This window comes from Entelurus aequoreus, linkage group LG02 (assembly GCF_033978785.1).
Source record: "Entelurus aequoreus isolate RoL-2023_Sb linkage group LG02, RoL_Eaeq_v1.1, whole genome shotgun sequence".
NCBI lineage: Eukaryota > Metazoa > Chordata > Actinopteri > Syngnathiformes > Syngnathidae > Entelurus > Entelurus aequoreus.
Window position 1 is genome coordinate 45,478,156 of NC_084732.1, and position 27,493 is coordinate 45,505,648.

Genomic DNA, 27,493 nt, shown 5'->3' on the forward strand with positions numbered 1-27,493 from the left:
CTTTACCAGCCAGTCGAAGGGCGTGGGACGTCCGTTCCACGACCTTGAAGGGACCAGTACACCTGGGCTCCGTCCACTTGCGTTTGATGACCTTGAGCTTGACCCACTCAACGGGAGGGAGGGTCCCTGGAGTAGTGGATTGTTGTCCACGAATCTGTGCAGAGAAATTATTACACAAATTCTGAATTTGATCAAAGTACCATTTTGGTTTTACGCTGATTCCTCCTTCCAGGGGGGCTGCTGGTCCTGGGAAGGGCTGACCTGAATGCAGTTCATAGGGTGAAAAACCAGTTTTGTTCATGGACATTTGGATGGTCATTAAAGCCAATGGTAACGCGTCAACCCACTTCAATTTGGTTTGTGCACAGATCTTAGCCAATTTTGTCTTGATGTTTTGGTTCATTCTCTCGACCTTACCTTGGGACTGAGGATGGGACACCGAACCGAACCTGTGTTCTAGTCCGAGAGCCTTTTCGACCAAGGCTAGGTGAGTATTTTTGAAATGGGTGCCGTTGTCTGACCTAATCTTTTTGGGGAAACCATGTCAGGGAATTAGGTCATTAACAAGCCATTGAATTACTGATTTTGCATCCTCTTTTGAGGTTGGGGTTGCTTCCGGCCAACCACTGTAATTGTCAACGCAAGTTAGCAAGTACCTTTTCCCTTGTACCGGATTGATCATGTCAGTGTAATCGATCGTCCATTCGTCACCATTTTGTGCCGGAATGGGGAAGGTCCCCATTTCTGGTTTTAGTGTTGGTCTAGGGTTAAAGTTCTGGCAGATATCGCAGTATCTGACATAGTTGTCCACTATGTTCTCCAAATAGGGGTGCCACCATAGTGACAAGTTCGCTTTTGCTTGCTTTGCCCCCACATGTCCGGGACCGTGGGCCCATCGGAGCATTTTCTGTCTAATTCCTGGGGTCCAGGCCAGGTGGCCATTGGGCCCTCGCCAAAGACCTGCCGGGTCTTGTCTAGCGCCTCTTCTCAGCCACAAAGTTTTCTCTTGTGGTGAGGCCTGCTCCTGATGTTTTCTGATTTCATCATCAGACAGGGCATGTAGGAGTTCTGTTTGACCGGCAGTGGCAGTCATGATAATTCCAGTCTTGTCATAGCCAGCAGTCTGCTTAGCTACGACGTCAGCAAAGTTGTTACCATCAGTTACTGTCCCTTTTTCCTTACTGTGTCCCTTGCACTTGACAATACCTATCCTTTTAGGTAGGAGCAGCGCTGTTTCCAGTGCTTCCATTTCTGTCCTGAATTTAATCGGATGTCCTTCAGCAGCCAGGAAGCCATTTCTCTTCCATTTAGGAAGGTCAATGACAGCTGACATGAAGGCATAAGCCGAATCTGTAAAGATAGTCACTTTGTGGTCTTTTCCTTGCTTTAGGGCTTCTGTCAAAGCCACAAGTTCAGCTCTTTGTGCCGACAGCCGTTCGTCAAGTGTCTGGGTGGCCAGGGTCTCCCATTCTCCTGAGCTGGACTGCTGTACCACTGACCATGCTGGCTGCAATCCCTTTTGAGGATGTCTGAAACAACAGCCGTCAGTGAACAGCCAGTGAGAGCCTGGGATGGGTGTGGTCAACAGGTCTGGTCTTATCTTTTCAGTCAAAGCAACTCTCTCCTCACAGTGATGTAGTTCTCCACTATTTATGTTATCAGCCACGTTGATTCCTTCGTGTGTAAAAGTTATGTGAGGTTGTTGCAAAATTTTCACGAGTCTGCGTTGTTTGAGTGGCGTCATGGTAAACAAATGTGATGATACATATGCAATGACAGTGTGGTTTGTCAGTACTGTAAGTGGGTGTCCCATGACAATGTGTGCCGTTTTGTCAATCAGTTTTGCCAAAGTGGAAGCATGTTGCGAGCATGTGTGATGTCGAAGTTCAGATAGGTCAAGCAGGATGCTGGTGTAGGTTAAAACGTGGCGGTCCCCCCTATACCTCCCCCTTCAGGTTTCTGAAAAAGGACTGCGTTAGCAGTACCTTCACTCTCAGAAACATCTAAGTAGAAAGGTATTTTGCCCGTATGTGGGCTCTGTACCGAGGATGTCGTTGTGTACAGCCCTTTGAGACACTTGTGATTTAGGGCTATATAAATAAACATTGATTGATTGATGATATTTTGTAGTCTGGTACTGCAAGGGCAGAAGCAGAAGACAAATGTTGCTTGAGGTCAATGAAAGCTTGTTCGGCCTCAACCGTCCACTGGAGGGCAGCATTTGCGTTGCGGACTCCAGCAGTGCGGAGGAGGGCACGAAGAGGAGCTGTTTTTAAGAAAAACAGGGAATGTAGGAGCGGCTGAAACCAGCCAATCCAAGGAAAGACTGTAATTGTTTGACAGAAAAAGGTTTAGGATGACATAAGATAGACTGACGCTGGTCAGAGGACAGGGAGACCCCCGTTGAGGAGATCTCCTGCCCCATGAAGTGAACAAGGGAACGGGCAACCTGCAATTTCTTACGGGAGACCTTGTATCCCGTTGAGGCCAGACGCTAAAGAACAGCTAGGGTGGCCATCAGGCATGAGGTAGGAGAGGGAGCAGCGATGAGTATGTCATCTACATACTGGACAACAAATGTGTCGTCATGAAGCTCCACTGAGGCCAGATTGTCACGTAATTGCTGGTTGAAAAGGCCAGGCGACAGTTTCCAACCTTGTGGAAGGCGGGAGTACTGCAGCTTTTGACTGTGAAAGGTGAAAGCAAAGACATGTTTGATGCATCCAGCGATAGGGATGCAAAAGAAATCATTTGCTAAGTCAATAACAGAAAAATAACAGTGTGCAGTGGTCAGATGGGTGAGTGCTGTGTAGGGGTTAGGAACAGGGATGGGAGGGGTCACTGTGACTTCATTAACGGCCCTAAGATCGTGTACCATCCGGTACACAGAGGTGCCAGTTTTGGGAACAGGTAAAATAGGCGTGTTCCACTCAGAGGTGGAGGGTTCCAATACTCCAGATTGTTTAAGGCCTAAGATGGTATCTGTAATGCCATCTATGGCTTGTTGTTTTTGTGGGTATTGTCTGACATGTACTACACTACTGGTGTCAATTTTGACAGAGACAGGGGACGCATTGACAGCAAAACCAACATCAGTGGGACCCTGAGACCAGACCTTCAGTGGGAGGGTGTTTAACAAGTCAGCGGCCTCAGGATGGTCTGTTCGTTCTCGTCCATGCTCTCGAGCGACCTGAAGATGTTGTAGAACCCCGAGGTCAGCAGTCTGAGAACAGGAGATACGAAACATATCAACTGAGTCAGAATGTTGTAAGTGTGGTATTTGGGTGTCAATCCAATCAGTGGCAGATACGCCCTGTTTTGTCATTGGACCCAAGTTTTTGGCTTGGTAGGCGGGACAAAGAGCAAGAGAACAATGTGGGACTGCCGTAGCGTCCATTTTATACAATTTTTTCTGTTGTGGAGTGAAGTCGACATGAGCGGACACACCCTGAGCTCCAGCATAGATGTGAGTGTAGGCTAAAGGCCACTCTTTTCCTGCTATGGTGTCAAAAACTTCTTGGTAGTTTCATCAGATTGGCGATCATAATATAAGGTGACATGTTGCGGATCAGGTGGTGGAACATACGGACGCAGCTCGGCCAGCCAGGGCTTCCACTGATAGAAGAGCAGGAGCAGCCCTTGTCCTTCACTTGTTTCCGGGAGGAGGCGTGTCCAGTAGATGTCCGCCATTTGTGGTACCTCAGGTTGAGGCATGAGCACAAACATGGAGGAGCCTTTATAGTGGTGTCGCAGCTCGGTGGTTGTGCCGTCAGGTAACACCAGGAAGGTTCCTTCTGTGCGATATTGAATGTCAGGGTACAATTTGTAAAGCAGATCATTACCGAGCAGGCAAGATGTGTGATGATCAACCACGAAGGGGTGCTTTAGCGAGTGTCCAGCAATCTGAACCGGAAGTGGTTTGATGACAGGTAACATCCTTGTGACCCCAGCAAAGCCTTCAACCTTTAAAAAGGAAGCACACAGTTTCTTTGGAACTACTGCATTCAAAAGTGAGTGTGTAGCGCCTGTGTCAATCATGAACTGATAAAATTGTCCATTGACAAGTATGTCCAGCAGGGGGCCTGTCTGTATTTCCTGCTGGGGCTCCTGCTGTGGGCGTCCTCTGCCACGCCTTCGTGTTCGTCTGCCAGCACGACGGAACCATTCCTGTTCGGAAATATTCGGACAGTCTCGGCTCCAGTGACCAGGCTGGTCACACAAAAAGAAAAAAGAAAAAAAAGAGAACGTTCCTTGAAAGGGTTAAGAGGGAGTTTACAACACTCGTAAAGTCGTGAACTCAAACGTCTGGTAAATTAAGAAAAGTAACTGGAAGTTTAATTATGGTCAAGTGAAACGCAAAAGATTGCAAGAAGTCGTCAATCAACAGCGTGCCATCCCGGACGAGCCCCCAAATTGTTGCGCGGACCAGCTCTTCCTCCAATGGGAAATTCAAATTGCTAGTCTCTCCCAGGTTCTTACAATGGCACATAAGCTGAAGTTTAAATTGATCACCAGGCAGTAGTTGCTATTTTGTGGTTTATTCCCAAATATTTGACAATAATGAGACCAGCCTTGCATAACCCATCCAGATGCGTGGCTCTACCCGGTCTGCCCCTGCTTCCCCCTCCCCGTTCTCTCCTACCTCGTTGTTTTGACTAACCTTTGCATTCCAAAGCTTCAAGGCCTACACACAGTCAAACTTTTACTTTGCAGACTGAATTGGAAAAACACTAGCTGTTTTGTAATATGACTATGGAAGTAAAGAAGTAACACTTAAATATGGATATATGTAAAAAAAAAGAAAGTTGCATGACAACAAATATTTTATTATCATGCATTCTCTAAATTTAAAAAAAAAAAAAAAAATAGATACTTAAATTTAAGCCTGGCTTATATTATAACTGTATTAATAACAATACATGTATTGGTCCAGTTTTTTCATTTACAGTAATGTGCTGTAAAATTCTGGTGACTAAGCTTCCAGTTTTTTACTATAAAATGTACCGATTTTTTAAATATTGTATGTAAAAACATATATAATAATCAAATGCGTAGGTAATTGTGAAACAATATCATGAGGGAACTCCTTATATATTTATATTCATATATTATTTACTGTTACAATCGGCCGTATGATGGAGCCCTCAATGAAAACGAATTTGACAACTGCTTAGTGGTCAGGCAGTCTGTGAGTGAAAGGCCGCAGGTTTAATTCCGCCTACTCGTCACTCGTGCTCTTGAGCAAATTATGCATGGACGCTCTTTTTATTGTTTATAATGGATTAAATAAAGACGTTGAACTTATTGCAATGCAGTCTTACATTTTAGGTTTAGACATCAAAATGAAACACACGGGCCACACAAGAAAGCACTGTTATGTTTTTTGTGGCTGCAAGCCACAATGTGTACTTCCTGTGAGTGTATACAGTGCCAAAATTTAGTGGACTTACTCCTTCTCTTCCTTAGTGTTACGGGGCTCACTCAATAAAACATCTGGAGAGGACAAGAGGGATAACTGTTGCTTTTGTTGCTTGAGAGGTTAACTCATGTTTTAGGCCTATGGTACCGAAAGTGGATGGGGGGGCCAAATTTGCCCCCCGCCCCCGAGTCATTTGGTTTGGCCCGCCACAGGTTGGCTTTCCAAATGTATATTCATAACCTTCTTTCGGGCTCACTAGAGGTATACCGTTCAGATGTTGATATCAGATACAAATTCAATGACAGCAAAAAAAGTATTGGATTATATAGCCTTGCATCAAAACTTTACAATATTAGCTCCAATAAAAGCAGTCATGCAGCAAATTTACCTGTGCAACACTCAACGTCGAATTAACATAAATGTTTCCAATATGCACGCAAGGTTGGTCTTTTTCTTGTATTTAGGTTAAGTCATTTACAAAAGGTAAACATGGTAGGCTATAGGCGACTAAGAGCTAGCAGCTATACAACAGCTAAGCACACAATAGCACACAAGGTAGACATACGTAATAATGTAATACATTTTTCGGTCTAAAACACCACGTTTGTCAATATAAAGAAATATAAAATAAATATGATGGCATATTACTTATAAATACGACATCTACAACGCAGAACCGTTTTAGAAATTATCCAAACAAACAAACAAACGTGTCTGCATCATACAACTTCTTACTGCGTCATTAGCTTGATTAATTATTGTGACCACTAGGTGTCGCCTAAAAAACCCATTACCCAGAGTTGTGTATAAAGAGAGTATGACCAACTAAACAACAGGCGCAATCTTTGCTACCAAGAACATGTGCAGCCGGATACAGGCAAATGCTGTGGGTTTCACTTTAGTTTTCCTGACTAAATAAACCAAAATAACATGTCTATATATAGTTCCAAACCTACTCCAGCTCATAACTTTACAATAAAATGTGCTTTTATTTCGTGAAAGTATTTTTTTGCAGCCATATTTGACGCATTCTGCTGCTACATTCATGCAGTGTTTAGTGACTAGCAGGCTCTCTAACACGCACCCGATGGCGCAATAAACATAAGAAAATACACACAACATAGAACAACCTCATTTTGCCAAAATCTTAATTAGCTATGGACCAACAATTATTAAGACATTATGCTGGCTGCCTCCAATGTATTTGTAATCACTGTATGTATCACTCATTATGTATTATTCTAACTGATCAGTGAATAAGAGTACTTTTGTAGGTATTTGCCCATATTTCTGCACAATATCTCAAATATGCTAACACTGGCTAGCAGTGGAGAATATAGAGTGATTTTTGGTCCAGAACATATTTTGCTTTATTCATTACTGATGTATTTCTTGCCACTTTATGTTGTATATTTTTAATATGGGATTTCCAATTTGTTTTCTAATCTATTTTTACACCCAAAATGTGGTTTATTTGACTCATTCCATGTCTTCTCCATCTATTTGTATTTGTGTTTGAATTTCTCTTCTACTGTTACCGAATTGCATTATTTTAGTTTTACTGAGATTCAAAGATGGTCTGATTTTGTCAAACCGTCTCTTAAATGTTTTTTTTTTTCTTTTATAATTTGTATTAGCTTCTGTGTGTTTTCTCTTGAATAAAACACAGACGTGTCGTGTGTTTACCTCACACAAGACGCTGTAGTTGGTGGCTGTCCAGTGTTGACACTGAACCTTTACTTCCATGTCTTCTTTACAAGTTGTGGGGAAAGCGACGTATAAGCTTTCTACAATTATTGCGGGTGGAGCAGCCACATGCTGCACGACAGGGCATTTTTACACGTTGAAAAACAAAGGAGGAAGCGCCGCAAACACATAGTATCAACTCAAAGTTGGTAGCAGTCATGGCACCCTATACTGTAGTCACGTGAGAGCCTTTTGACCAATCATTGAGGATATTGCCTGAAACCGGGTTGGCCATACTCTCTCTATACACGACTCTGCAATCACTACTCCACTTCAATGTAAAGATAGCATAAGTCCATTCCAGACAGTTAATAATAAAGAGGTAATTTGTTTTAACATCATTCAATAAATCATTTTATTGTCAGTGTCATAATAATGTCAGTTATACATGTCAACAATATTTTGTTGAAGCATTGTCTAGCTGCGGCATTGGTTAGTGCTGGTTAGGGCTCGGGTCTTTCTGTGTGGATTGCATGTTCTCCTCATGACTGCGTAGGTTCCCTCCGGTTACTCCGGCTTCCTCCCACCTCCAAAGACATGGACCTGAGGAAACGTTCATTGGCAACACTTAAATGTACCTGAATGTAAATGTGAATGTTGTCTATCTGTGTTGGCCCTGCGATGAGGTGGCGTCTTGTCCAGGGCGTACCCTCCTTCCGCCCGAATGCAGCTGGGATAGGCTCCAGCCGCACCCTGTTACCCCGAGAGGGACACGCGGTGGAAAAATGTATGGATGGGTAGTCTAGCCGCATAAAAAAGTGACATGCAGGTCATTTTAGCTTGAGTTGAGTTAAGTTGAGTTGAGTTTGAGTTTATTTCGAACATGCAAGCATACAACATGATAGATCACAATTTCCAGTTTCTCCTTTCAACATGTTCGAAAAGGAGTAGGAAGAAGCAGAGCTTATTTAATCCTACCCCTTTTCTTTTACATAACAGTTGCTAAAACTTTTGTTCACTTCCTGCTCTCAATTTATTCACAATATACTACATAAGTAATCACAATAAAAATAAATAAATGATAATTGGTGAAGTAAGTTGTATTTCATATGATGAGATAAGTGAGATTATTTTGAGAATGAAAGAATGGATGGATGAATAATTTCAGAATGTTTATCGTGGTTCTTCTTATTTGTACTTTGGAAACACTTTAAGTTTGAAGAGTTTCTTGAAGTGGATCATATTAGTACATTGTTTGATTGCTTAATAGTCCATCAATGCTAAAACAAGATAAAAGTACCGGTATGTATGATTCCTTCTGATATCGTATCGGATCAATATCAGTATTATTCAATGCCAGAATCGTAATGGAAGCGAAAAAGTTAGGGACACCCCTAAAGCTCACACAGTCTTGATGGCATGTTCGCAAGACTAAGTAGTTGTCATCTATCATTGTTATTGGCACTAATTATAGGAACTTTATTATTTAGATTAAGGATATTTGTGTTTTACGCTTAAAATCACTGTGTTTGGTCTGTGGTCCATTGGCACATTTTCACTTTGGCCCTTGGAGGCAAAAAGTTTGGCCACTTCTATTTTAGACTTTATTGTATGCACACATTTGGCACACACAAAAATGTTTTGGCATGGTCAGTTTCTATAACTTCAGAAGCAGGCACATTACTTAAACTGTGTTAACATACTAATATAAAGTGTCCATTTGCCTGGCATACATTTATTTTTGTATTTCATAGTATTGTAATTAGCAGTAAAGACGCCGGTGCATTTTTAGATAAGAATAGAGCAAAACGACTTGATAAAAATAATGTAAAATTTTTGGGCAAACCAAATTTACTGCAGTCCCTGTAAGATCATCCATCACACACCCACCCTGCTGAACTGTTTTTTTCCTGTTTCATTTGCTTTTGGGTCATTCGAGGACAACTCTCACTTCATGGAACAAAGCAGACACGTCCTTGCTGAAAACATACAAAAACAAAAAAATAAATGTTGAAAGAATGTCTATGAGGCTTTTCACCAAACAATTGGATACAGTATTTGATCTTATGTCCCTCAAACCAATTTGAAGTTCATGCAACACAATCAGTGCAAGAGGTATGTGTCAATTCAGTTGTCAGGTAATACAAAATTCCTATTTTGTCCTGTTTCGTCACTTTGTCCTGCTATATAATTGCCAAATAGCACCAAGAAGCATCAAATGTGAGGCCGGCAGCCAAAGCCACCATGAAGCTGACTTCACTGCAGTCCTCTGGTCTGGTTTCTCGCCAGCGCGGAGGAACAAGTAGTTCCAAACAGTTAAACTGCACGGTGCAAGATCCCTGCTTTAAAAAAGCGAACATTACATATAAAGACTAATCTAAAATGTATATGTTTTTGATTGCATTATATTGCAACTATTGCCCATCTGTCTGTCGCATTAAAAGTTTTGCATTAGACTTGATTGTCATTGGTCAAATTTACATACATGAAATATGTGCTGGATTGACACTCGACTGTGTTTTGTGGGAGTATATAACTTTATTTAAATCAAAATATTACACCACGTTAATACGCGACTGAACAAAACGCATGCGTTTGTGTCCCACTACATGACACACATTTGTGTTTATCAGAATGCACTAATTTGGATTTGATGATGATAAAATGGTGTGCAATGCATGCAGCCTGCAAATGAAAACCAATGTCCCAAAGTGAACCAAGCGAGACATCGACGGTGATCAGTCCGAGGCGAGACGCGTCCCCGCCCGCTACCTCGAGCAGCATCTCCCGCTGAGTGAGAGGGACAGCGATAGCACCATGTCCCCTTCCGCGGCGGAGGGATATTCCAACCCCACCATGTCATCGCGGTGCCAGGGCTCTCACACACAGCAAAAAATGTCTGCCTAAGGGAAACTAACTGGTACAAATACAGCATATTCCCTCTGCTCTTGCAGTTTAAATGCGCATTTTAAGCGTTTAGAGGCATCCTGCAAGAAGGCAAGTCTTTACCAGATCACCCTAGTTGGAATTTTACCCGGAAAAAAGGTAAGATAACAAGGGGGGGTGGTTGGCGAAATCGGCTCGGACCTGTGAAAGAAGTTATGAGTTGACGAAGATTATAATGGCTTTTTGTGGTGTTGTGTCAAGGTGTGACATTGTCGCTGGCTTGTTTCTTTTTGAGTGTGTTGCGTACATTTAAACCCCAATGAATTAGCGTGTCACTCGCTGGAAGGAGGCGCTCTTCTCTGAACTAATGTCCAAAAAGCTCCCTGACAGCATGCTAGTGCTTTAAAATCTACATCGAAGCTGGATTTGCTGCTAGCGAAAGCCACCTAGCAATGTTACTTTTTAGTAAGATTATTGCTGACAACATTTGCAGCCTTGTATTCTGTTAAAGTAATAATAACCAGTTTGTCACATAACTGTCTTACAACATGCACTGTGCTGTCATAGAGAATGTGAAGGAAAGAGATGTTGTTGCAACGCTGTCGTCTCCTGCCTTAATTAACAATGCTTTTAAATGTGTATAAAATGCATGATTACCTGTACATTATTTATAACATACCTTTTGTTCATTTTTGACATTCAAAGATGATGGTGTTTATTTTACACCCACAACACTGATCATGCATTTAATTCACAAAACAAACCATTAGTGATGTGACCTCCTTGTGCGTGTGTATGTGTGTGTGTGTGTGTGTGTGTGCGCGTGTGTGTGTGTGTGTGTGTGTGTGTTTTATCCACAGGTCTCAAGCTCGCCAGGATGAATCCTCAGCAGCGGATTGCCGCTCTTGGAACTGACAAGGAGTTAAGCGACCTGCTGGATTTTAGTGCAGTAAGCAAAGCTTTTTGTCCACTTTTTCCTGAGTGGGTGTCAATCAGGCAGCCCTGGTTGCTCAGAGGTGTGAGAACACTTGAATTTAGCCATTCATCAATACGCATATATTAATGGTGATGACTAACACAATTGTGATACTTCATTCTTGCATGTTTCCTCAACTTACGGGCATAATTGGTTCCACGGCAGAGCTCGTAACTCGGATCACTCGTATCTCAAATCTCCATCCATCCATCCATTTTCTACCGATTGTACCTTTCGGGGTCGCGGGGGGTCGCTGGAGCCTATCTCAGCTGCATTCGGGCGGAAGGCGGGGTACACCCTGGACAAGTCGCCACCTCATCGCAGGGCCAACACAGATAGACAGACACTATTCACACTAACATTCACACACTAGGGACCATTTAGTCTCGTTGAAATGAATTTGAATCAAATGAATCTGTGCATTGCATCCAAAACATTTTAAATGCCCTTTGGAAAAAGAAAAAAAAACTTTCAGATGACAAATTTTGTTTGAAAAACAATAAAATAGACTGTAGTACAGACAACTACAGTAGTTAATGAAGTATAGTGGGACCTCGATTTACGAACCCAATTGGTTCTTGAACATGATTTGTAAATGGAAAAGTTTGTATAGTGAAGCAGAGTTCCCCATCAGAAACAACATAAATATGAATAATGGGTTACAGCCTTGAAAATGTCAATATTTTAGTCAACGTTTGTACACTTTGAACACATTATAACAGGGGTCACCAACCTTTTTGAAACCAAGGGCTACTTCTTGGGTACTGATTAATGCGAAGGGCTACCAGTTAGATACACACTTGAATAAATTGCCAGAAGTAGCCAATTTGCTCAATTTACCTTTAACTCTGTTATTATGAATAATTAATTATATTTATCTTTGTGGAAACACTGATCATCTTAATGATTTCTCACAATAAATATATATAGAAACAGATAAATATCAATATGCAACACTTTATTTTTATATTTTCTCTAAGTGCACATTTTTCAAATTGAACATTTTCAAATGATCACTTCTAAGACAGTCTTGTGAAATCACAATATCCCATTTTAACTAGCTAGCCACTAACATTTTTTAACAAATCATGAATTACTTTGCACCATGTTTGTACAAATAATAACTCATGTAAAATACAAAAGTAAACTCTCCAATTTTTAAATCATGTCACACTTTGAACTGGACACCAAATCTGTTATCTGTTTCTTTGTCAGTTAGTGGGAAGCCTGGCATTGCATGCTGTTAACTAGTGTGTTGTACTCTGGTGTGTAACTTGACACTGCAACTCTGAGTGAGTCTTGCAGATGTGCATCAGTGAGGCGTGTTCTGTGTTTGAAAGGTTTTGTACAAAGAGTATGAATATGGGGGCCTGAAACTTCTCAACTTTGAAGCTATGTGTCTGTCTTTAAAAGCATCAATTGTTCCAAAGATGTATTTAAACATTGAGTGGTACACAAATGTCCTGTTGGACAAAAAACATGTACTGTATCAAAAGAAATTGTATCCTTTTTTACAAGTGATCCCCTCCCAGAGAGTCTGCTGGGAAACATGGTGGGGTTCATAAAGGAAACAATCCACTCATAGTGGTGTTTTCAATTTTATGTGCCAGAAAAAAGAGACGATATTTTGCAGCAGTTAATATGGATGAACTCTAATATTGTAATAGATGGAAAGCCTTTCTTTTGGAAAAATATGTTTGAAAGAGGAATCATTTTTGTCAATGATATTATCAATGAGAATGGTAAAATTATGAAGTATGATGAATTTAGAGCTATGTATGGTGATGCTTGCTCAAGCTTTTCATTTTTTCAACTAACTGGAGTAATTGGGAAAAGATGGAAACAAATAATTAATTATGGAACTACTAAATTATTAGTTTGTAAACCTCTAATAAGAAATTCTAGTTGGCAAAAAGGAACTAAAATAAATAGAAAAATATATAATTTTTATTTAATAAAGAAATCTTTGAAGGCTGCCTCATACAACACAAATGGAAAATGGGAGGACTTTTTTGACTGCCCGTTGCCATGGGATGCCATATTCAAACTAATCTATAAAACCACTATCGATGTGCAAAATCGTTATTTTCAAATTAAAATTATTTATAACTTCTTACCCACAGGGAAAATGTTAAAATTATGGAATATGACAGAGTCAGATGATTGCCGATTTTGTTGTCAGGAGCCTGAATCCACCCTGCATTTGTTTTGGTATTGTCATATTGTGTCTTTGTTTTGGGTGGAAGTTGAAAAAATGTGTTTAAGGATTGGTTTGTTTATGAAGCTTAATGTGGTTTCTGTTATTTTAGGAGAGTTCATTGACAATCATGATTTAGTCAATTTAATTATAGTATTCGGTAAAATGTTTATTTTTAAGGCCAAAAACAGATATTCACTTAGTATTACTTTCTTTAAAACATTTATTCAGTATTTTCTAACTTTAGAAAGTTACATGGTTGAAAACGATAATGATGCCAAAAAACATAAAAAAAAAGATGAGAAGTCCTCAAAGGCTTATTTTGAAAGTATAATTCTGTTTATAGATTATATGATATCTGTTGTTGTGTTTCCTAATTTGAGTGACCTGGACATAATCTGGACTGTACATAAATGCTTATTTTGAAAATGTAATTTTGTTTCTAAATTATATGCAATCTGTTGTGTTCCCTAATTTTTTTCTGTGTACTTGAATGAAGGTGTGTGTTGCTGAGTCCGACTTGGACATTATCTGGACTGGGTCTGGTTTAAAAAACCCTTTAAACAAATCTAATTTCATTGACAACCTGGTCTGTTGAAGATAAGGCCCTTTTTTAAAAAATAAAATAAAATAAGAAATAAATAAAAAAACATTTTCTTGGATAAAAAAGAAAGTAAAAAAATATAAAAATAATTACATAAAAAATAGTAATTAATGAAAATGTTAGTGGACCAGCAGCCTATACAATCATGTGTGCTTCAGGGACTGTGTCCCTTGCAGATGTGTTGTCTATGTTGTGGGAACCAGAATATTGGTAGCAGAAAGAAATAACCCCTTTTGTGTGAGTGGATGAGTGTGCATGGGGGAGGTTGTTTGGGTTGATGCACTGATTGAAAGTGTATCTTGTGTTTTTTCTATGTAGATTTAATTTAAAAAAAAAAAAAATTTTTAATTTTTTTTTTTTTTTTTTTTTTTTTTAGAACAGGCCCGTGGGCGACTCATCTGGTCCTTACGGGCGACCTGGTGCCCGCGGGCACCGCGTTGGTGACCCCTGCATTATAAAGTGCTATACTTAGACTTAGACTTCCTTTATTGTCATTCAAATTTGAACTTTACACTACAGATAAGAACAACATTTTGTCGCATTAGCTCGTTGTATACACAGTATATACAGTACTTTATATCAAACAAACATAACAAGTGGTGATGTATCAACTTTATATTTAATAACAAGCAGAACTGTGCTGTATGCACTTTTCTGGCAACACGCACACAAACACCCACTATGGTGCCCTCCCAAACGATCCTTAACTTTAACAACCGTATTGCTACAATAATAAAAATATACAAAAATAAAATCCACCCACATCGACAAAGAGCTGAATTAAAGGAGCCGACAGACAGAGGGAGCAAGAAAGACGGGTGCTCAGGGGCTGGACCGCCCTCAAAACCCCCTTATCCGTGTAAGCGTGTGTGCTCTATGGTTGCTTAAGGAACGGTAAACGTGTCTGCTCTGGCATCTTTTGCCAGGAAAGTCCGGTGTTTTTACAATTAAAACTTGTGGCATGGTCTTGGAGCCTGCTTCGTCAATCTTCATCAGTCATACTAGCAAGCGCCATTGATGTACAGAACTCCTTGCAAGTAGTATTTTTTTAATCTTGAGGGATTCCCTTCCTTTTATCCACACTGGTCTGTTTTCTTTTTGGGACTCATAACCCGTCCATCTATCCATTTTCTACCGCTTGTCCCTCTCGGGGTTGCGGGGGGTGCTGGAGCCTATCTCCGCTGCATTCAGGCGGAAGGCGGAGTACACCCTGGACAAGTCGCCACCTCATCGCAGGGCCAACACAGATAGCCAACGTTCACAGTCACATTCACACACTAGGGTCAATTTAGTGTTGCCAGTCAGCCTAGGGACTCATAATGAGTTAGCATAATGGACACAACTAATCAAAAGGGGATAAACACACAAGAGACACCCATACTGAAACGCTGAGAAGTGAGTGTCTTGTGCAGAAAGTGAGTGGAAGGCTCCGCCTCCACTACAATGATACACCCTGCCTTTTTGTTTTCAGGTGCAAAAACGCATGACTAAATGAAGCATTCGTACGCAGGGACAAGGTTTGCATGTGGAGGCATACTTGGGCCGATCCAAAAGTTAGTCAATTAAAAAGTTTGCAAATAGAGGGTTCCACTTTAATGTACTAATAACGTAAAGCATTGACCTCTTACAGCAAACTGAAGAGGAGTTCAAAATCTTCTTTGATCTGTTCTAATTGGTGTCTTGTCGTCTCATTAGATCCAACATAGACAATTAGCCGAGTTACAGAAGAGAAAGACTGATCACAAAGGGTGTGATAGCAGCGAGTAATGTCTTTGAAAAAGCGGATAGTCCTAGTTATTAGGGATGTAACGGTATCAAATCCCACGGTATGATATTATCACGGCATTAAGGCCTCAATACGATATTACTGTGGTGTACGTCCAAAAAAAGGTTTACAATGTTATAGTGTGTAAAATGAGGTGGCAGAAATGTTTAGGATAAACACACACACTGTAATTGCACACAAAAATAATGCTAAAATGTTCTATTTAAATTTTCCTGAAGGAATCAATAAAGTACTATCTATCTATCTAATTATATTTATTATTACAAACATAAATTATTAAGTGCAAATCATTGTGCGGGGACATCCGCTGTTACAAGTAAATATAAAAAAACCTTACAGTTGTGTGTATTTAAAGTAATCAACATCCAGTATAAAACAATAATGTTTACTTTTACTTTTTGAGAAGCAGTGTCCTCCACAGTGGACATGTTCTGTCTGGAAAATGCTGTTTCTCAGAAAAGTTAACTAACGACTTAACTTTTAATAATGTAAATACCTCACAGACTGATGTTTGGCTTTGCTGGCTTTAAATATCTTTTTGGATGACAGTTTATGAGGAGGCGACTCGTACAGCCTTCTGCTAAGGTGTAGCTGAATAGGCTCCAGCACCCTGCGACATCGAGAAAAACAAGCGATGGAAAAATGGATGGATGGATTGAGGATTTATCAAGTAGTTTTTCATCCATCCATTTACTACCGCTTATTCCCTTCGGGGTCGCGGGGGGTCCTGGGGCCTATCTCAGCTACAATCGGGCGGAAGGCGGGGTACACCCTGGACAAGTCGCTACCTCATCGCAGGGCCAACACAGATAGACAGACAACATTCACACTCACATTCACACACTAGGGCCAATTTAGTGTTGCCAATCAACCTATCCCCAGGTGCACGTTTTTGGAGGTGGGAGGAAGCCGGAGTACCCGGAGGGAACCCACGCAGTCACGGGGAGAACATGCAAACTCCACACAGAAAGATCCCGAGGCCGGGATTGAACTCACGACTACTCAGGACCTTCGTATTGTGAGGCAGACGCACTAACCCCTCTTCCACCGTGCTGCCAGTAGTTTTTCAGTTTTATCATATTTCCAGCATTGTACATTTTTTTTGGTGATTACCTATGTGCGGTGCGATGTGACCGGCTAGCTCTGTGTCGCCTTGGAAACGGTCTAGACGAAAGTATTGCTTTTCAGAATGCAGACTTTCTTACCTTTGTCAAAGAGGTTATGTTTTTGCCAGGGTTTGTTTGTCTGTTTGTTAGCAATATAACTAAAATAGTTATGGTTAGATTTTGATGACATTTTTCAGCAAATGTCCAAAAAACAATTCCTCTCATCGACTACGAACACAATTCACTTCCTGCTTACGGTATTCCACGCTCCCACCTTGGCACACTGCACTGCACAGAGGATTCTAGAAGATGTAGCTTATTTCCAGACTTGGCCAACGCTAAAGCGCTGGAAAAAAATTCACAAAGGCGTCACGGTATTATTGTGAAGACTTTGAAACCGAAATACCATGGTATCAACTACACTGTTACACCTTTACTAGTTATGCTTAGTGCTGTCAAGTGAATACAATAAAAAATGAGCTACTAATTTATTAATCTGTTATTAATTAATGTAATTAATCTCATTTTTAATGTCACCTAAAAATGCAGAGAAAAGCTGTAAACTTCATTTGAATTCATTACTTTAATATTAACATAGGTATTTGATAAAACAGTAGCTATTTATAGTCATTTATTGTTTTGAACAGATACAGTTGGGTTTATTCATGAAAATAAAACATTAGGTCCACATAAAGTGTCGGAGTTAATACATCAAAAAACAGTAAGAACAATTTTCTGTATTGTATGTTGAACTTGTTGCTTTTCCTCTGCTTTACATAACATAAAATAAATCACATCAATCAATAGTGTTAGCATGTCTTACCAATATTGGTTTTGGACAACAGATTTAACAAATGAATACGTACATTTGTCACAATAACATGTTAATCTTTGTTAAACGGATCGGAGGAAAAGTTGGCTTTGATTGACTTTCCTGACTGTCAACCACATTTGTCTCATACACATGGGATGTAACGATAGGAAAATTTCATGTGAAATTTAATTCTGACCAAAATTATCACGGTTATCATTATTATCCCGGTATGGTTGAATGTGCTCAAAAAGTACTTATACACAAACTAAAATCTATTGACCAAGTTATTTTTTTAAATAAATAGACACACTGGTAAAACTCATTATTTAGTAAATTAAGTGTTTCTTCTACTTCTGTCTTTCATCTGTTTTAATGGCAAAGCTTTTATTGTTTTAAATATTGGTTTGTATCGTAGCACATTAAGATTTATTTAAATGAAAAGTGTGTAACAAATAAAATCTGTTATTATTATTTATTATTTCTGGTGGGCTTTTTGGCATCCTACTTTGTTCAGCGGTCCTTGAACGCACCGTAAAAACACCTTTGTCTCGTATTCCTCCAAATATAGATCGATCACTCTGTCTCAGAGAACACAGCTTGTAGGTTCAATTGAATATCTTAGTTACTCAGACAGCAATGTATTTTTGTAAGTTTAGATTTGGGAATGTTGTTTCTTAATGGGTAAAGACGTTAATGCGTTTTGTTTTTATGTTAGCATTTAAGTTAGTGAGCTGGTGCTAGTCCATCCGTGAGTTAATCAAAGTGCAGTTATCAGTGGCGTTTTTTGATCATTTTAATTTTCCATCATCCATCTTCTTCCGCTTATCCGAAGTCGGGTCGCGGGGCAGCAGCCTTAGCAGAGAAGCCCCAACTTCCATCTCCCCCAGCTACTGCGTCTAGCTCTCCCCAGCTGTGTCCTGGGTCTTCTCCGTGGTCTTCTACCGGCCGAACGCGCCCTAAACGCCGCCCCAGGGCGGCGTTCAGGGAGCTTTGACCAGATGCCCGAACCAACTTATCTGGCTCCTCTCGATATGGAGGAGCAGTGGCTTTACACTGAGCTCCTCCTGAATGACTGAGCTTCTCACCCTATTTCTAAGGGAGAGCCCCGCCACTCAACTGAGGAAACTAATTTCGGTCGCTTGTACCCGTGATCTTGTCCTTTCGGCTATAACCCAAAGCTCATGACCATAAGTGAGGATAGGAACGTAGATAGACTGGTAAATTGAAAGCTTTGCCTTTCGGCTTAACTCCTTCTTCACCACAATGGACCGATACAGGGTCCGCATCACTGCAGACGCTGCACCGATCCGCTTGTCGATCTGACGATCCACACTTCTGTCACTCGTGAACAAGACCCTGCGGTACTTGAACTCCTGCACTTAGGGCAAGATCAGCTCCACCACCCGGAGATGGCACTCCACATTTAAATTTTAATTTAATAAATTATTTATCGATACATCATCTACTATCTGTACATTAGTAGAGGTGGAAATATTTGGGCACCTCACGATTCGATTATGATTATGATTCAGGAGCTATGATTCAATTAAAATTCAATTATTGATGCATCTTTAATTCATGTATATTGATACAGTTTTACATTTGTTACCTTTTCACTAAATGAGTGTTTATCACTTGCAACTTTAAAGAACGGTGCATTTGTAATAAAAACAGTTCAATTAATTCCCACATTTATTAAATTCATGAAAATGTGTGCAAAACTGAACATAAGTGTCCTAAAATAAAGAAGCTGGTCGGATCTCTCAGTGAGGTGGCTCGGTGCAGTTAGCTACATTTTAGAACTGTTTGTTTTATTTTATTTACAATAAATAATTGATTATCGATTATTGACGTTTAATAATCGATTTTATAATCGTCTATGTCGAATTGCGATGCATCTAAAAATCCTTTATTTTCCCCACCTCTATACATTAGTGTGCAATATATATTATTTAGTACAAATTGTTTTGTTTTTCATTACATCTGAGTTTTGTTACTAAATGTAAAAATCTGCACTGCAACCACATAATTTCCCCATTGTGGTATAGATACAGGTCTATAAAAGTTTATCTTAATTAATTAACTATTGTAATTAAATTGCATTAATTTGACACTCCTTGTTCTGCTGTTCTCCCACGATTCAAGTTGTGGGGGAGCAGAGTGGACGCTTTTCATGTACTGGGAGGGTTACTATTACACAAGGCTGGGCAGCGGCAGGTTTGTAGTGTGGCAGAGTGACAGACCCCCTGGATAACGCATCCTGAAGCAGCTTCAGGTGTGCACAGGAAGCCCAGCCATGGTTGGAGGAGCAAGCCTCAGCGGCACCAACGGAGGACTTTGGCGGGAAGGCTGTAGAAGCTCGACCACTGCTAATGGTTTCCACTGGTTGGAAAACAACATTATTTCGATCTCTAGCTATAAGCTAATGCCAGCAAGTAAAACTGGATCTGGAACTGATCTTCAGGGGTTCACTGCGGCATTCACTATGCCAGCTAACTGCGTGGAGGCTCATAACTCAAATTTATGCTCTCAATTTTAAAGCATAACAATTACATGAGAGACTGCTCCTATCACAAAATACCCCCTAAGTTGAGGTACCACTGTAGTTGCATATTTGTAAATGAATTTGTGAATTCTTTGTTAAAGTCCACATTCTTTCTTTCCCAGATGTTTTCTCCACCTGTCAACAGAGGGAAGAACAGGCCAACAACACTCGGTAGCAGCAAGTTTAGTGCAGCAGGTAGGACCCAACACACATATCAGTTATAGTGTAGTACACTACATGGTTGTTCACACACCAGTTGCTTACTGACTTATTTTTCTTTTAAATTACATATCTGTAGTTTTCACAACAGTTCGAAATACATGAGAAGTCATTAATATTTGAATTTAAGTTCAATTGTAATTTCAAAGTCTGAAAATAGCTTCAATCATCAATAAAAAGGATAGTATCTTGTGCAAACTAAAATTCAACCAAAATGTTCATAAATATGCCTCTAAAGGCGCATAAAACCTTGGATTTTAAACTTATCACAATCACCAAAAGGTTACCTTTTTGTATATCTTATGGTTTTCTTTAGCTTTTGTGGCTTTTTTGCTGCAAAAGAAAGAGCAGACCCAAAAAGGAGTGCTAAAAGAAAAACAATATCAACTGGAAGTTGTAAAAAGTACTATGCCCTTGTCATTCATCAAGTTAAAGGGCAAGTGCACTTTTTTTGGAATTATGCCTATCGTTCACAATCATTATGAGACAAGAAGACATATTTGTTTTTTTCCAATGCATTCTAACTCGTAAATAAACATAAATAAAAGTCCCCTTACAATGGAGTCAATGGGATGTTCTCTTTTCCGATTATAAGGCCCTCTAAATAACCATCCAAAAATCACCAACAATACTCCATTTACATTTTGTGACCGGAATTTTAACACTTATTAGTGATATTGTTAGTATAAGCGCTAACGCAGACAAACTATTTTTAGTTTGTCCAGCAGTGATGGTAATAATGGCGTCAGAGTATAACAGCGTTACCAACGGCGTTATTTTTTTAGTAACGAGTAATCTAAATAATTACTGTTCCCATTGTCGTAACGTCGTTGCTGTTACTGAGAATGTGAAGTGGTTCCCTACTACAGTTTGGTTGAATGAAGCGCAAGGTGTCAGGTTTCGGCCACACATTAGCTGCATGCAGAGAGAAGGGGCAGGGATGATAACGGCGTCGTAAAAGCGCTAATGATGATTGGCTAGTTAGGTGGATCATGCCCTGCTCGCGCTCTCACTGCACGCTGTGACTGACACATGACAATACGTTAATATTACATGTTATTATTAATATGCCTGTTACTACATTATATATATATACTTACAGTGTGTATATAAAACCTCGATGGAAGTGTTGGGAGATTTTTCTAAGTGCTTTATAGCCAGAATAGAGCGATCCATTGTAAGCAGACTTTTGATCGAATTTGAATGATAGGTAACATTTCTAAAAAGTGCAGTTCCCCCTTAAGACTGATTATTTTATTATTGTAAAATTAAAACAACTTAATAGTACTGTTAAGTTTTTAGGTCCTACTAAAAAACCCAGGTTTACAAGAGTAATACTTTTTAATGTAAATAAGTAAAATAATTTGGCGTATGCAGATATGTAATTTACCTTTTCACTGTAGCATGCTGGAAAACCTTGACGTTGATTTTGAAAGTGTTTGATTTTGACCTTGGAATGAGTGCTTCAACCCTGGGTTTCAATTGAGTCTGACTTCATCTGAATCAGTTGTCTTGTGGGGTTTGGTGTACCATGGCGTGGCATGAGAGTAACAATGTGTTATGGACCGAAAACAAATGCAAATGTTTTTTTTAATCGATTGAACAAGAAGGGCTATGTAGATTGCACCCACCCCTGCCTGGTCACTGATAAAAAGAGTGTAGTGTTTTAGTGAATCAATTCAGATTGTGCTATCTTTGGCCCATTCGCCAACCCAAGCACTTTGACAAACATGTCCGTAGCAGGACTGTATATTAGCAGGCCTCGAATTTTAACTTTTGAAGGTCAAGGCAAGTGTTGCCTTAAAGGAGGGCTCATAATTTAGGGCATCAAAGCAAGTTGGAAGGGCACCAAGGCAAACAATATTTTCTTTCGAGGCAGGGGCTCCATGTACGTATATATATATATATATATATATATACATATATATTTATATATATATATATATATATATACATACATACATACATACATACGAGCATGACGTCGGCCCCGCGGGACTCCCCCGGCCCCACGGCCCGGGCAAGCCGCTGACCGAAAGGTATATATATATATATATATATATATACAGGGGTTAGTGCATGTGCCTCACAATACGAAGGTCCTGAGTAGTCCTGAGTTCAATCCCGGGCTTGGGATCTTTCTGTGTGGAGTTTGCATGTTCTCCCCGTGACTGCGTGGGTCCCCTCCGGGTACTCCGGCTTCCTCCCACCTCCAAAGACATGCACCTGGGGATAGGTTGATTGGCAACACTAAAATTGGCCCTAGTGTGTGAATGTGAGTGTGAATGTTGTCTGTCTATCTGTGTTGGCCCTGTGATGAGGTGGCGACTTGTCCAGGGTGTACACCGCCTTCCGCCCATGTGCAGCTGAAATAGGCTCCAGCACCCCCCGCGACCCCAAAAGGGACAAGCGGTAGAAAATGGATGGATGGATGGATATATATGTACAGTATATACACTGTATATATATATATATATATATATATATATATATATATTGTATATGTATATATATATATATATATATATATATATATATATATATATATATATATATATATATATATATATATATATATATATATTGTATATATATATATATATATATATATATATATATATATATATATATATATATATATATATATATATATATATATATATATATATATATATATATATACAGTATATATATATACACTATATTGCCAAAAGTATTTGGCCACCCATCCACATGATGAGAATCAGGTGTCCTAATCACTTGGCCTAGTGTATAAAATCAAGCACTCAGGCATGGAGGCTGTTTCTACAAACATTTGTGAAAGAATGGGCCGCTCTCAGTGATTTCCAGCGTGGAACTGTCATAGGCTGCCACCTGTGCAACAAATTCAGTCATGAAATCTCCTTGCTCCTAAATATTCCAAAGTCAACTTTATTATAAGAAAAGTGAAGAGTTTGGGAACAACAGCAAGTCAGCCACCAAGTGGTAGGCCACGTAAACTGACAGAGAGGGGTCGGCGGATGCTGAAGCACATAGTGCAAAGACTTTCTGCACAATCAGTTGCTACAGAGCTCCAAACTTCATAAAACCTTCCAATTAACCCATGTACATTACGCAGAGAGCTTCATGGAATGGGTTTCTATGGCCGAGCAGCTGCATCTAAGCCATACATCACCAAGTCCAATGCAAAGGGTGGGATGCAGTGGTGTAAAGCACGTTGCCACTGGACTCTAGAACAGTGGAGACACCTTCTCTGGAGTGATGAATCACGCTTTTCCATCTGGCAATCTGACGGACCAGTCTGCCAGGAGAACGCTACAATCGGACTGCATTGTGCCGAGTAGGAAATTTGATAGAGGAGGAATTAAGGTGTGGGGTTGGTTTTTCAGGAGTTGGGCTTGGCGTCTTAGTTCCAGTGAATGGAACTTTGAATGCTCCAGGATACCAAAACATTTTGGACAATTCCATGGGATGGCACTTCAAGTTCATATGTGAGTAAAGGCAGGTGGCCAAATACTTTTGGCAATATAGTGTATGTATGTATATATATATATATATATATATATATATATATATATATGTATATGTATAAATGTATATATATATATATATATATATATATATATATATATATATATATATATATATATATATATATATATATATATATATATATATATATATATATATATATATGTATATGTATAAATGTATATATATATATATATATATATATATATATATATATATATATATATATATATATATATATATATATATATATATATATATATATATATATATATATATATACATATATATATATATATTAGAGATGCGCGGATAGGCAATTATTTCATCCGCAACCGCATCACAAAAGTCGTCATCCACCCAAACTAACATTTTATCAAAACCACAACCGCCCGCCACCCACCCATTGTTATATATCTAATATAGACGATGCAAGGCAGAAAGGAGACTGATCCAATGCAGCAGAAACATTCAATGCGTGCCAAAAAATACATAGTTAAATGTTGTTACCCACATACGAAAAACGAGCAGCACTCTTTGAAACAGGCAATTATTCATGAGGCACTGCTGCAGCTGTCACGCCAAATTTCTTCCCCCGTACAACCCCCCCCCCCCTAGCGTCCTTTCTTTCTGCTGCTCGATCGCCGTTTTCTGCTGCATATTTCACTACGTCCAGCTTGTAATCTGCAGTATATGATTTCCTTTTCGATGCCATTTTAGTTCAGTCCTTCTCTGTTTTTATAAGTTACCGCCAACGTTGATGTGGTCCATTTTAATAGCTCCGGCAGTAGCGTATAGCATATAGCAGTTAGCATTCCAAAACCCACAATGCATCTCTGCCATGACCCGCCCCCGCCAAATTCTTATTGGTTGGCGTGTGTGTGACGATGGCTGCTCGATCGCTGTTTTCTGCTGCATATTTCACTACGTCCAGCTTGTAATCTGCAGTATATGATTTCCTTTTCGGTGCCATTTTAGTTCAGTCCTTCTCAGTTTTTATAAGTTACCGCCAACGTTGATGTGGTCCATTTTAATAGCTCCGGCAGTAGCGTATAGCCTATAGCAGTTAGCATTCCAAAACCCACAATGCATCTCTGCCATAACCCGCCCCCGCCGAATTCTTATTGGTTGGCGTGTGTGTGACGATGGCTGCCATTTGCTTCGTCGCTGACGCGAATGAGATAAATAATATTATTTGATATTTTACAATAATGTGTTAATAATTTCACACATAAGTCGCTCCGGAGTATACGTCGCACCCATGGCCAAACTATGAAAACAACTGCGACTTATAGTCCGAAAAATACGGTATGTATTTTTTTTTCTGAATTGGTTCAACCGCCACCCGCCCGAATCTATTTAAAATCAATTTTTTTCGTCATGCATCCGCCCGACCCGCGGATTATCCGCGGAGTCCGCGGTTGTGTCCGCAAACCGCGCATCTCTAATATATATATATATATATATATATATATATATATATATATATATATATATATATATATATATATATATATATATATATATATATATATATATATATACACACATACATAAACTTATTTTTGTATTCATTATTAATATCAACTGTCAGCTTTTTGTCATTACATGATGCCTTTATCTCTATTTTTACATTTTGATAGAGAGAGGTATTTTTTTTAAGTTATGTACATGTAGATGCTGTATCGGGACCGATCCATTAAGAGTTTGAGCAGAAATATGTCGTATAGGAATGAACTATACCAGAGGTGGGACCAAGTCATTGCTTTGCAAGTCACAAGTAAGTCTCAAGTCTTTGCCCTCAAGTCTCGAGTCAAGTCCCGAGTCAAGACAGGCAAGTCCCGAGTCAAGTCCAAAGTCAAGACTGGAAAGTCTCAAGTCGAGTCCCAAGTCCTGCATTTTGAGTTTCGAGTCCTTTCAAGTCCTTTTAACCACATACTAATATTTTTACACAGATTGTGTATGCTTTTAAAACGCTGTATTTATTTATTAAAACAAGTGCATTTGAAATTGCAAGAAAAAAAATTGTGCTGACATTGCAATTCATAATAGCACTATTAACAGTAATTTTAATAGTTTAAACAATTTTAAACATTTAACTCATTCCTTTACAGAATAAACACATTTGCAAAAACAAACATTAACATACTATTGGTTGTATTTTATGAAAATAATATTACCACAGAGTTGAGAAGGAGCAAAGATATTCAATATTTGTATGTGAAAATCACAAATAAATCTTCTGGGGGAGGATGACGCCCCTACAGGGGTTTGGTTTACAAACTTTCAGCCCCACCTAAAACAAAATTCACCAGCCGCCACTGATTATGATGCATTCTCATTTTAGGCAAAATATAAGACAATACTTTCTTAACAGTATAATTGTAACCAGGAATAAGTCTTCAAGTAGCAATATTCAAATACTAACATTGTTGGGTAAAACAGCATTTGGTTTTATTCTGAATGTAGTGAAACAAATTGGTGGTTTTAGCTGATATAAAGACTTTCAGGTGTTTATATATGTTTAAGTATTTGGCAGACGCTTTTATCCAAAGCGACATACATAAAAAATACATACATAACAATCACTGTAAACATTATCATTTAAGGGAAGAATGTAATACAAAATATCAATACAAAGTGTCAAGACAGAATAAACTCTCTGCTGCTGCAGCAACAGAGATACAGTCTATAGGTCCCTAGGATATATAGATATCTAATGTATTCATACATTGTTTATGTAGGATATACGCATGTATATATAACCTAATCATATTGTTTCTTCAATTTAAAAATAGCTTACCGTTTTTTCCCCCTTCTCTGGGATTATATTCCCAGTTTTGATCTCGGACGTCTGGTCACTTATAGCGTATAAGAATATTATATTACTGTTAAGCAAACTATGAATAATAAAACTTGCCAAAACATGTGTCCGTTATCATAGCTACACGTATGACAAAAAACCGCGTGAAAATCAGTGGTATTCAGTGAGGTAAAATGAATTAAATGCGCTGACAGTTCATTGCTCCTGACAAATGAATTGCACTGAGTGGAGCGGATCACCACTCCAAGATGGCGGCCCCGCGTCTCGTCTGCGCCAGTAGGCAGTAGCGCTCGATGCTGCGTACCCTTAAAACATGTCTATGGTTATAACGTTAGCAGTGAGTTTACAGCCTCACTGATTTAACTACACAGCAAATAAAAGTCATGTTACTTAGCCAATAAACGTTATCTTACATTCAAAACTTACCCTTCTTTGGGCAACTTCAAATGTCGAACGAAGTTGGAAGTTGTTGCGTCTCCGTCTGTAATATTCGAACTGCGTGATTTGCATACGCAATTCGTTTTTTGTTGACCAAGTCGTAGTTTTTATACCCGAACGAAACCAACTTTGGCATAATTGTTTCTCTCTGCCGCATTGTTTGACAACTCTTGTTCGGTGGTTGTCCTGCAATTTGATTGGATGAATGCTGTGTGATGAAAACAACGTATAACTAATTTGATTGGCTGTTGTACTGACAGCACACCAGCTGACAGGCAGCACACACGCTGATAGACAGACAGACACGTACAAAATGAAAGATACGGAGCGCTCCCAAATAACTTTTTAAGCTTTGGGTTTTGGGGAAAGTAGCAAGTCATGTCAAGTCAAAAGGCTCAAGTCCAAGTGAAGTCACAAGTCATTGATGTTAAAGTCTAAGTCGAGTTGCAAGTCTCTTTACAT

The 27,493-nt window shown here is 39.4% G+C and overlaps 1 protein-coding gene across 2 annotated transcripts in view; it reads left to right on the top strand.

Moving 5' to 3' along the window:
• Positions 1-9,971: 9,971 nt before the first annotated feature.
• The window catches only part of tcf12 (transcription factor 12), a 206,672-nt gene continuing 189,150 nt past the window's right edge, over positions 9,972-27,493 (top strand). For both annotated transcript variants that reach the window (XM_062027644.1, XM_062027653.1), the window contains exons 1-3: positions 9,972-10,150; positions 10,852-10,940; positions 20,142-20,214. In XM_062027644.1, coding sequence (XP_061883628.1) covers positions 10,869-10,940; positions 20,142-20,214 — 145 coding nt within the window. In that variant the 5' untranslated portion in view covers positions 9,972-10,150; positions 10,852-10,868. The remainder of the gene's footprint in view (positions 10,151-10,851; positions 10,941-20,141; positions 20,215-27,493) is intronic.